Raw genomic sequence first — 11,693 nt, 5'->3', positions numbered from 1 at the left:
GCTCCACAAGATAACAAACCCTAGAAGAGACAGGCATCAGATTAATTCATTGGTGCCCATTTATTTTGAACATATCAATGCTGACCAAAACAATTCAGTAACAAGAAAAAGTTTTACTGTGCAAAGACAGCACTTATATCCATGATTTAGGGCACTAAGGTCTACTCAAACTCACTCCAAATAGCAGAAATCACCAAAAAGAATTACAGAAATTTTAAAAGTTTGCTTAGGGAAAAAGACACAAAACCTGTACCATGTAAACTGAAATCCTGTTTCTTCAGTCATAGGCAAAGTGCTATCAAATACATACACCTTGCATGGTTTACCTTTAATGTCAGCATTTTGGAACTGGACAAGGGGGAAATTTTCACCTCTAAACAGGCCTCCAAAAAACCTACTCATTCTTTTTTGTTCATGTCTATACCTGATGGGGGTCACAACGACAACAGGGAACATAAGGAATTCTGCAGGGCTAAAATTAACCATTTTGTTTACAGCATGAACAAAAATGACTGTCTTTTAACAACATACTACAGCACAACAGGTTACCCAAGCTATAACCGAAGAGCAATTCTCTTTTCCTACAGTTCTCATTAATTTATAGTTCTTTTTTCTATATGTTCCCTAAATGCCACTGTACTGTCTCTGCCATACATATAGTGCCTAGACAGAATCTTGTGATTTGGTAATAGTTGTTCTACAAATTCCTATTTAAAACACAGAATTTTTCTTTAATCGTTTTACAGGTAAAAAAAATAAAATTGCTTTGCTTATTTGTTTGAATTTTTCTCACGTCAAATCTTGAAGCCATGCCATGCGGTTCTGTCACTTAACACAAACGGGAAAAATAATGCCAGAGAGAAAAGCAGAAATGCTCTATTTTTGTACCATTCCAGTGAGGAATAGGATACTGTTTGGAATGGCACAGATACCATTCAGAATATATTTTCATAATACAGAGCTGTCTACTCAGGCCAATAGCAACATAAATGCGCTTGATTTGTTTAATACAATGGTTCTTACTAGTTTATTTAGAGTTTAAATTAAACCCCAAACCCCCTAAATTTGCAATCAGCTACTAAAAATGTATTAATCTAAATGGCATCTATGTTGTCTATATTGAACAAAATTGTTATGGTATGTTTCATTCCTAAAGCACAGAGAAAACACTTTGATATTTCAGGTGGGTTCTTAGGAGGAGACAGACCCATATGCACAATACTAGCATTATATAGCAGCCTAGAAGTGGAAGAAATTACATTTCAATTACAAAAGCAAATAAAATATTTTCATATAATTTAAAATAGGACCCTCTAGACTTTTCCCAACGCGTTGTAATCCAATCCATCAGAACAATTAAAAACCACACACTGCTTAGCTACAGCCTTGGCTAAATCTTTTGTTGTTTCTGTTTGTCCAGTTCCTACAGGACCTTCAGGAGCACCTCCGAGATGCAGATGTAGCGCACCAAATAGGGTTTGAAAACAAAATAGAAGGAAAAAAAAAAGTTGTAACAATTTTATGCTATTTTTCTAGCTGCTCCAACTTCTCCCAGGAGCTCTCAAAACTTGTTTAATGCCTAAACTTCCCTCAGGTTGTACAGTTTGTGTGCTCCTGCTAACTGCAGTCCACAAATACATAGAGATGCTTTAAGTTTACTACAAGTTAAAAACAAAAACCCTGTCGCTTACTATCCATTTATCACTAACCACAGTGTTACAAAAGATTAAATTTATTAGAAATTTAAATCAAAATATTCATACAGGATGAATTCTAATCAATTACAACACTTCTAATTATGCCTATTAGAACATCAAAGATACAATCCTGGAGTCACCCAATTTGGGACTAAAATATCTCAACTAAGTAGATTCTTGCAAGCACAGAACATTTAGTAACAAGTGCTTTTACCTGTAGAACCTGTCTGTAAGTGGAGTAATAATCAGCCTAGGTGTATTGCCAAGATATTCATATCCATATCTCAGTCCAGCATTGATCATTCTTGTTTGAAGATGTCCTTCCTAAGAAAATAAGGCACTGACTTTATAGGTGAAATGATAACACAAAGAGAAAAGACAACACAGTATTCTTCAACTTTGTAGATGAGCACAACCCTTTTAAAACAATTGGTGCATTGCTCTGAGACAGCTTGTGGTTCAATTAAATAAAAATATCACCATTTCAGAGATAGTAAAGTATGAACACAAAACCATTTTTCCATTAACTTCTATCGAGAAAAAAACCCTACCAACCATATTGCTGAGTTAAAACGGCCTTGTTCAGCTACTTAGAAAGATGAAGGCCTTTCTCAAACAGAAGTAATTGTATCTCAGAATTGCAGGAAGGTTGAGGCTGGAAGGACTTTAGCCTATCATTCTAAGCCAACCTCTCTTCTCCGTCCCCTACAGCATACTAAGCAGGCTTGTATCCAGACAGCTTTTAAATATCTCCAGAGTAGGAGACTCAACAGTCTCTCTGGGTAACCTGTTCTAGAACTCAGTCAGCCTCACTATAAAGAGCATTTTCCCCGTGTTCAGTCAGAGCTGCCTGCGTTTCAGTTTCTGCCCATTTCCTCTCATCCTATTACTGAGCACACCATTGAGGACAGTCTGGCCCCATCCTCTTGTCATCCCCTTTTCAGATACTTATGTACATGGATCAGATCTCCCCGAGCCTTCTACAAGCTGAACAGGCCTAATTCCTTCAGCCATTCCTCTTATCAGAGATGCTCCAGTCCCATAAATATTTTATCAGTCCTTCACTAGACTTGCTCCAGGAGCTCCAACGACCAATAGCTGAATTTACAGTCAACTTGATGACTCTAATATGGCAACACAACATATTTTAATTTTAGGTGCAATGTCTTCTGTAAATTGGGAAATGTTGTCTTGACAAATGCAAATATACTGTATGCTACCACCACGCAGTATAAACGTTGCTATTTTTCCAAGTAACACATAAAATAATATTGACATCAGATTAAAATCTTTAGTTGTCATCCTTAACCCATTTTTTACTCTTCAGAAACAACAATAATAAATAGTGTTAATAATAAAAATTAGTGTTTGAACAACAGCAATCTCTGCTGCCAATTCAGACAACATTCTGAGATTCAGCAGTGATGAGATTTTAATTAGAAACTGATTGTATTTGGCTACTGGACACTTTAGTTAGCAATCCACAGAATTATCAGTTAAAGGTATATTCTTATCAGCAGAAATTATCACATCAGAGTAACTATTCTCTGTGTCAGCAAGCAAGCAGAAATTGAAAAGCTATGAATGGAAATTACCTTCTAATAAGATTGAGAGGTCTCACTTACCTCCCAGTAGTATCTAAGCTGACTTAGCCATTCAAAGTCATTCTCATCTTTGATTTTCTTGCTTACTAGGGATGCAAGGACATCCCTAGCGTGAACATCAAGCACAACAAGTGCTCCAAGCGTCACACGATTCTGCTTAGACAGCTTTCCTCGCACCAAGGTGACAATGTCCTCTATCTGTCTATTATTCTGTTCCAGAAAATCCTCTAGTGCCTGGGAAAATTTTTACAAGTTAGGTAACTGCAGGTTTAGTCTAAGGCATGAGGATTTTTTTCCTTATATTACTCTTCTTTTTCTGTATCAAAACATTCCTTCTCACTATTTCAACAGTAAACTATCATTCACAGACATAGCTCAACAGGGCTTTATCTATTTGATTCAGTTTTTTTAATGTTACAGAACAATACATGGAAACATCAATGACACATCTCAGGAGACAAAACAGCATAACTTATTTCTTCCTGAAATACATGAATTACTCCTTAGCTTTTGGTAAATTTCACATTAAGAAAATGACATATATTTTAATGACTGGCCTATATGTGACACGTATTTTAAGGACTAGCTTGCATGTATACAATACGTTTTCTATGCTTAAGGAACATCACAATACTAGAAAAAACCTTTAAGCTGTACAGTAGTTAGGAACAATCCAGTTATAATCCTTTTCATTCTCATAGGTTGCAGTAAACAGGAAAGGTCCAATTTAAGGAAAGCACTTACATCAATACTGAGAAGTGATAAGTGCCTCACTAAACTGAAATTAAAAAGAAAGACATCGGAACCTGGAAACAGAGTTTGCCATTTAGACATCTGTATCTTCTGCACTCAAATGCATGCTCCTTCAGGAAGCTGCATTCACTGAAGGTCCACAGTAAGCTTGATTGCTCTGAATCCTTACAGAAAAGTCAGAAATTTCTGCTATTTGTCTAGAGAAAAACTTACCTACATCTGGTTTAGATTTTTCTCCACACTAGAACGTTGTTCATCTTCACATACTCTGGCAGCAGTAACCACCAATGAATTTTTCATATTTTGACATCTCTCACCCCAACTAACTATTTCCCAAACACTAAGCTTGATTAAATCATCCACTTAAAATTACTTATTTTTAATTTACGAATATAAAGAAGCAAAAAAAGTTCAAAATCGCTTCACTATTACGAGTTACTTCAGAAGTTCCAATCAGGCAGCATCCAAAACACACCACTCAAGTCAGGGGTAAAAACCCATTTGCTTACCACCAAGCTTTCCAAACTTTCACCAAGCAAACCTGTAAAAACCTAGATGCTAGTATGTTCTCATCTCCCATTTCAGTATCACTCTTTACTACTGCACTTCTGACTATATACTCCACTGAAAATAAAAGCATTCCACAAAATATTACTGTGTAAATTTATGAAAGTTTTTTTCTATCTTACATCTTACCTCACTATTTGTTTTAATAAAAAACTTGTACCTTTGTACAGTTATCTGTTGGAAACAACTAAAAAAAAAGCTAAAAGAATCCTGTGTATATGCCTGCGTGTGTATGCATGTGTATATGAGTAAATTTTTAATCATAAGAAGTGACTTAAATGAGACTGGTGTCCTGTCCCAGAAAACACTGAAGAGCTTCTGTTAAAAAAAGAAGTGTTTTGTCACCGTATGCACAGAGTGCCTTTGATGTCAGCAAAACATGATGCTGTAGGTAGGATACCGTTTATTTTGACCAGGATAAAGTTGTGTCACACAGAACGCCTCTCATGTGGTCAGTGACTGTTATGTTTCATTTGCTTTAATACAAAATAGAAATGGTACAGATAAAGAATTTTGAATGTTCTGAGACTGAAAGTGCTCGTTGTCCAAGAACTGTGACAGACCGTTAGGAGATGCAAACCTCCTCCCAGTCCTTCACTACATACAGGTCTCTTTCTGCAGCAAAATGAAGATTCTTGGGCTGGGGCCAGATGGGCAGAACTACCAGCACAAAAGAATTTGAATAAAGCCTACAGGAGTGACAGGTTTCCCTAAATATCCAGATATAGAAAAGACTTAACATAGGCTAGACAAGAGCCTTGTCTAGGCTCAGAATTCCGTTACAAACATTCCCCAAACCAAATGAATTTAATAATTCCTTAACTTCTTACCTTTATTCACTAACAACCTCATTAAGACGATGCTGGATTTGAAGTCTCTGGATTTTATGCTGGATTTAAAATCTCTAAGGTTAGAATTTCTGTTTCTCCTTCCTGAAAGACTTTCACCAAGAGAAGATAAATGGTGCAGTATGCAGAAGCTTTCCTTCTTTCCCGAGAGAACTGAGGATCTCCATTACTACTAGAAAAACAAATTCTTTTTAAATCTTTTTCAAATCTTCCAGTCCATTGCAAGACTCATTCCTTGTATTAGAAATACTGTTTTCTTCTTCCTTCAGTTCTGTCCACCCAGAAGCTTGTTTTTCCTCACATCTATCTGACAAATAAAGATTCTTGAAATGCCCACTACTATCAGAAGCCATTGCTTCCACTTGTGAATAAGCGGCGTTATATGGCCTTGAAACACTCCTTCATATATAGACTAAAGAGTAGGTTTAAGTTTGTGTTTGTGTTATAACTCAGGTATATATGAACAGCAAAAACCCCAAAACGCAAATACTGCAGATTTTTCTCCAGTTCATAGCATCACATTGCAAAAATTGGTAAGAGAAAGTATTATGAAGTGCCAAAGATACTGTTTTATGTAAATCATGATGCTCCTTTCTCTCCTAACATCAGAGAAGGAAAATCTAGTTGCCTCAGACGATAACACATAGCTAGTAACAAGTCTGGAACATTTCCAAATACAACAGGTAATAGCAATCCTTACTGATGAAACAGAGGAAAGATTTTGCAAAACACATCCTGAATTCAATGCCTTCGGTACCTTTCTTCTCACCACCTAACGAACAGATAACATGTTCTGTATCAACCATGCACTCATTGTTTCACAAGAGTGAAGACGGTACTTATACTCTGCTAGTGCTAGCCCATATTTATAACAAGTACTGAACATGTAGGAAGCTAAGCTCAGTTACAGACAGAGACTATCCATGCTAGTTAATAGTATCTGAATACACCAATGACCTCTTTTCACGGAAACATATAATATACATGTTAAGCTATACAGAATGTATTCTGATAGTGTGCTGAAGCATGCCTACATTCAAAAGAAAATATTAACTTCAAAGTCTTCAAGAATCACAGCTCAAGTGTACTTTCAAAGTAGGTATTAAAAGGATTAATTATTACACTGAGCAGCTACTCATTCAAAAAGATAACTAAAGGTTGGATTCACCACTGTGTTACATCAATTGCACAAAATTTAAATATACACTGAATATTCTTACCTTCTGGCCATTTCTAATAGGCTTCTCTACCTGCATCGTCCAGAAAGTTTGGGATACGCAAAGAACAGTTTGTCCAGGCCACTCTCGTACCCAGTCAACACATGGAGTTTTGGGATAAGCTTCAATTGCATTCTGAATGACCTACATAGGATAGAAGTACGTGGTAGCCACATATGAAAATAAGTAATGTTTAGCTTTAGAATTTAGGTTAGGTTGCAGTACTAAGAATCAAAAATAAACCAGCCTCAACTCTAACGCTATGACATTGACATCCTGCAAGAAAATCCCTCCAAGATTAAAAAAATGAGAATGTGATAACATGAACCAAGTGATCACAAAAAATTTCTGAGAACTAATTTCACAACACATTCAGGGCACTGAAAACATAAAATTTTCTACCTCCATCTATAATGAAACTAGAAAACAAGTGCAAATACAGCTTAGTTAGAACGAACAACCCAAACTGAAAAGTCTTTTTAAAATACAGTTATTCTGCTATAAATACAGAGCTTTGAATTTTGCAGTTCATATTATTTAAACTTATATCTAATTTCATGTACATTTTCTAGCAACAGAATGATAAATCTGGTTATTACACGACTTAAGGATAATCCCAATGAAATCAAAACTTAGGAAAATCTTTCAGTCCCTAACATTTTGTATTTTTTTCTTCCATTAACAAAATTAAGTAAGAGTAAGGCAAAAGCTTAAGAAAATTTAGATGTCTCCTCAGAAAATCAGTGTAACATGAGTTGGATGAAAACCTGCTGTACGTCCTGCACTTCCAGATCTCTTTACTTTCAACAATTTATACACAGAATAGCATGAATAACCCATTACGGAATTGACACCACAACTACATAAATATTATGTGTTTCAGATCATTACAAAAGTTTAGAAATCAAGAGTGAATGCAGACAAATGGTGCTTGGCCACTTCTTACTTACATGCACCAAGCAGGTAAATTTAGTCACTTCTATTTGCCGACACACCATTAGTATAATTAAACTGTAATACTGTACAACAGTGTCAGAAGCATGTACATTTGATTACCTCACTTGACATTGAAGAGAAACAAAGAAAATGACAGAGATAGCTAAATATATGACATGATGATGTGATCTTGTGGATACTCGAATAGCACAATCTGAAAAGAGTTCAGAATCTTGATTAAGGTAGTCAGAATTAAAAGGAGTATTAAAAAATAATTTAAAAAAGAATTAAAGGAGTATTAAAAAATAAGGGCATACTTTCATTTGAATCTTGTCCTTTAATACCACACCCCAAGAGTAGAACAATCTCTGACAAAAGAATCCTTGGGTCAAGTGTTTTTCATTTTTAAGAAATTTAGAGCATTATAAATCCGGAAAACTGGTATCAGATTAGTTGTTGTTGTTTGTTTTAAAAAAGGTATAATCTTAATAGACTGAATTCATGGTTTTAATGCTCATGCTGTGCAAAGAATAAAGTGATTCCAGTATACGTGAACGTTAACAGAAGAAATCAAGGCTAAATGACAAGAGCCTAAGGAATAACTAAATAACTTCATTTGGAAATGAGGTCCAGAAATATCGAAAGCAAATACGCCTAAATACATCAATACTTGGTACTACTTATAATCACTGATAAAGGACAAATCAAATTGCAGTTGAAGTGACATGTAATCAAGGTGGCTTTCTGCCTTCAGAAGATATTATGCTTTAAATGCCTTAATTCAACAGACTACTTGATTTTTGCTTAACTTCAAGCATGAGTTTCCATGAACTTTACTGCTTACGCCTCCCAACACTCCAACACCAGGACAAAATACCACAGAACCATTTAAGTTGGAGAAAACCTTTAAGATCAAGTCCAATCACCTACCTAACTACCAAGTCTATTGCCAAACCACATCCCACAGCACCACAGACACATTTCTTAAATGCTTCCAGGGATGCAGACTCCATCACTGTCCTGGGTAGCCTATTCCAATGCACTGCCCCTTTTTGCATGAATAAATTCTCCCTGATATCCAATCCAAACCTCCTCTGGCACAACTTGAGGCTGTTTCCTTGCATTCTATGAGCCATTTTCTCATGTCCTAAACGTAGCTGTTTTTGTGCTGGACACACAGCACAACTGCCACAACTAAGTACTTTCAATCTTTAAACAGCTACACATCAATCACCTTACTATTTTTTTCATGTTCCAGAGAAAAATAAAAGCTTTATGATTTGTTACCTTGTGGACAGAATTCAGCATAGCTGCCTCCAGTTCAAGGAGCCATCTTTCAACTTGACCTCTAGCTTCAGAGGTTGAAATGGTCTGTGTGAGTTTCACAGTCTCTCCTTCACTACTTTTAATGTGCGTAATATCTAACACATCAGTAAACACCACTGTTGCAATTCCTTCAAAACACTTTTTCAGGTGAGGCTGTACTCTAGAAATCAAAACTAGTATTAAACAGCTTCTGCCATTGTTTCCTTTCCAATCTAAGAAAAGTAGATCTAACTTTTCACAAAAAATACTTTCAAAGAAATTAAAGGTTGCTTTAAGCTTATTAATAAAATTATTATCCTCAACAGTAGCTCTTTTGTATTACACCTACAAGAAGCCCACTGCACGACTCTGAGAGGACCAGTTAAAGATGTACAATATTACTTATGTCTTCTGTAATATATAATCCAAAAAGACAAATAGGAATCCTCTCTTTAACAGTTAATCCACCTAAAGTGCATAAAGTTTCATTATTTATACTTTTCCACAGAACTATTGTAAATATTAATGAATTTAAGTAAAACAACCCTATTAATTGCACTGCATTAATATTGCTTAGTAATTAGAAGATTGTTTATTATTTTAATTCTTATCCTTGCATGGCCTTGCACTGGACGCTATCAGATCTGAACAATGGGAATGAAACAGCAGTGTATGGATCCTACCTGATGTTCAATTTTCCACTGGGAAAAAAACAACACAGTATGCTAATTTCACTATGAATTATTAATTGGACTCTTGAATTTTCTGAAAAACTGTGTACAGAAAGGTTACTAGTTTAGGAAACAAAGAAGAATTCAATTACTTGCATTAAAAATCACTCTGCATTTGCCTAATACAAAATCCAACCTAGTACATTCTTAACGCCATGGTTGTCAGTGGGGAAAAAAAAACAACTTATAGAGAAACAGAGAAACAATATGGCAAGCCTGTCTGCATGCACAACGAGTCACAAATGCATCTACTAAATACTACGGTACCGGGTAGGATCTTTGGTCTCTGAAAGAATCTCAAGGAGTTCATCATTAGATAAAAAAAAGAATCTTGGGAAAAACAGGCGCTTCTTCTCTAGGTATTCGTTAAGTCCCTTGAGAATTATCTCCAGAAATTCATTGCACTTCCTCAGTTTTTCCAACATCTTGTCTATTGTTACCACTGCCAGCACATGTTTGTCCTGAAAGAGAAATCAAACCTGATAAAAACATTCATGTCTACTCACACAGAAAGCAGTAAAAGTCTTGAGCAAAACTAAACTTTATTTCATACTTTTCTTTACTCTGTAATTGCCAGAATTACAATTTATAATCTTCAGTTTCTGGCTTCTCTAGAAAAACAGGCAGTTGGCATTAAACTACATTTACTATTTCTGAAAATAATTTTCAAAACATAATCAATTCATCAGACTGATTTCTGTCATTTTGTTGAACCAACAGCTATCTACCCCTTAATCATACCCATATAATTAAGAAAAATGAACCAGCAAAAGACTGTGACAGATTTTTAAGTATACTTGTATGGCAACAATACTGACACACACTTTATCTGGTAATCTGTAAAATTCCAATGTAAAAAAAAATGATCTCTTTTCTCATGTAAAATACTTCTATACATAAGATCCTGAGTTGAGATGGCAAAATTGCAAGTAGGCAGCACTGCTGCTGTCTATAGGACTTCAGTACTAACATTAACTAGTGATATGCTCTGAAAAAGGCATTCTCTTATCCTAATGATTACTAACTAAAAACATCTTTAAAGATTTTTGCTAAGATGAAGTTACAGATTCTTTAGAAGAATCACAATTTTTTTTTTTTTATTTTTTACAATAGCACCTGAATAACACATACTAAGATACACTGCTTGATAAACAGTTCCTTATGTTTTTACACTGAGTAGATAACAACACATATCCCTCAGCTACTGCCTTTCAAATTAACACCTTCAGTGAAAAGAACATATGTGCTTAAAGAAATATATATTGCATGAGCTGAAAGCTGCTTCAATTAATTTTAAAAAATGCATAAAATTAAAAGGTTCTGCAAGTGACCTGAAGATTATCAAGCTAAAAAGTAAGTTTGAAAGAAATATAGTTGTCTGAATATCAAACTCTGGCATTTAATACATAGCTTGTGACCTATCAATTTCCAGCCTAATTTCCATTAACTTTTTTAAGCCACTCACTAAGTATGAAATTTCTGTAGCGAAATGAGAGACATTTCCAAGTAGGAAATCCAGATGTGCAGATTTATGACAGTGGAAGTCAGGCCAAACAAATGTTTCTACTTAGAACCTGTTGTGGGTTCATGTATGACTGAATTAATCCAGCATTGCACTGTTCAGGCCCATACTGGTTTATATTACCTGACTCGCTGACCACTCAACTGATTCAAGCTTACTCTTGTTGCAATGCATAAAGTTCTACAACACCACGGGAAGGGAAGGCGAAGTGATTAGTCTGGGAACACACTTCAATAGCTTTTCCTTTACCACCTGCATTTCCCTGGAATTTGATTGAGGCCACAGAAGAGAAGGAAACAGAGTAACTAGAAATCTTAGGCTCTGTCCAGTGAGTTTGTACCTGTAAGAGTACTATATACTACACATGACCAGGGGTAAAGGGGAAAAAAATGTAAGTACAGAATGAACTAAACAACGAGAAACACCAAAGAAATCAGTAGGGACTATTTCAGGCTAATCAATCTGCGAAGGACATGTAAGAACAACTGGCTGTAGAATAATGCAGCAGTAAGA

General features: G+C 35.5%; 1 protein-coding gene across 2 annotated transcripts; it reads right to left on the bottom strand.

Moving 5' to 3' along the window:
• Positions 1–10,119, bottom strand: LOC122193586 (dynein axonemal heavy chain 7-like). 2 transcript variants are annotated; one of them, XM_042894435.1, is made up of 6 exons: positions 9,926–10,119; positions 8,910–9,108; positions 6,690–6,830; positions 5,452–5,561; positions 1,912–2,021; positions 1–20 (listed from the first exon to the last, which is right to left on the bottom strand). In XM_042894435.1, exons 1-4 carry the CDS (start codon positions 10,081–10,083, stop codon positions 5,532–5,534), a joined length of 528 nt encoding a protein of 175 aa, XP_042750369.1. In that variant the 5' UTR covers positions 10,084–10,119; the 3' UTR covers positions 1–20; positions 1,912–2,021; positions 5,452–5,531. The 2 variants fall into 2 exon arrangements, 1 of the variants encoding a protein (XP_042750369.1); XR_006182938.1 differs by lacking the exons at positions 1–20; positions 8,910–9,108 and having other exon boundaries at positions 1,918–2,021; positions 5,452–5,641.
• Between the last annotated feature and the right edge of the window lie 1,574 nt (positions 10,120–11,693).

This window comes from Lagopus leucura, unplaced genomic scaffold (genome assembly GCF_019238085.1).
Source record: "Lagopus leucura isolate 7727_CA_CO unplaced genomic scaffold, USGS_WTPT01 35732-0_obj-0_obj, whole genome shotgun sequence".
Lineage (NCBI taxonomy): Eukaryota > Metazoa > Chordata > Aves > Galliformes > Phasianidae > Lagopus > Lagopus leucura.
This window is presented reverse-complemented; position numbering and strand designations above follow the sequence as displayed.

Bases quoted from the DNA above. Each gene is read 5' to 3' on its own strand.
- LOC122193586 (XM_042894435.1), bottom strand. From the start codon at position 10,083: ATGTTGGAAAAACTGAGGAAGTGCAATGAATTTCTGGAGATAATTCTC. The intron at 9,109-9,925 runs GTACCGTAGTAT...TTTGATTTCTAG, and splicing joins GAGACCAAAGATCCTACCCG to AGTACAGCCTCACCTGAAAA. The intron at 6,831-8,909 runs GTAACAAATCAT...TATCCTATGTAG, and splicing joins TGCTGAATTCTGTCCACAAG to GTCATTCAGAATGCAATTGA.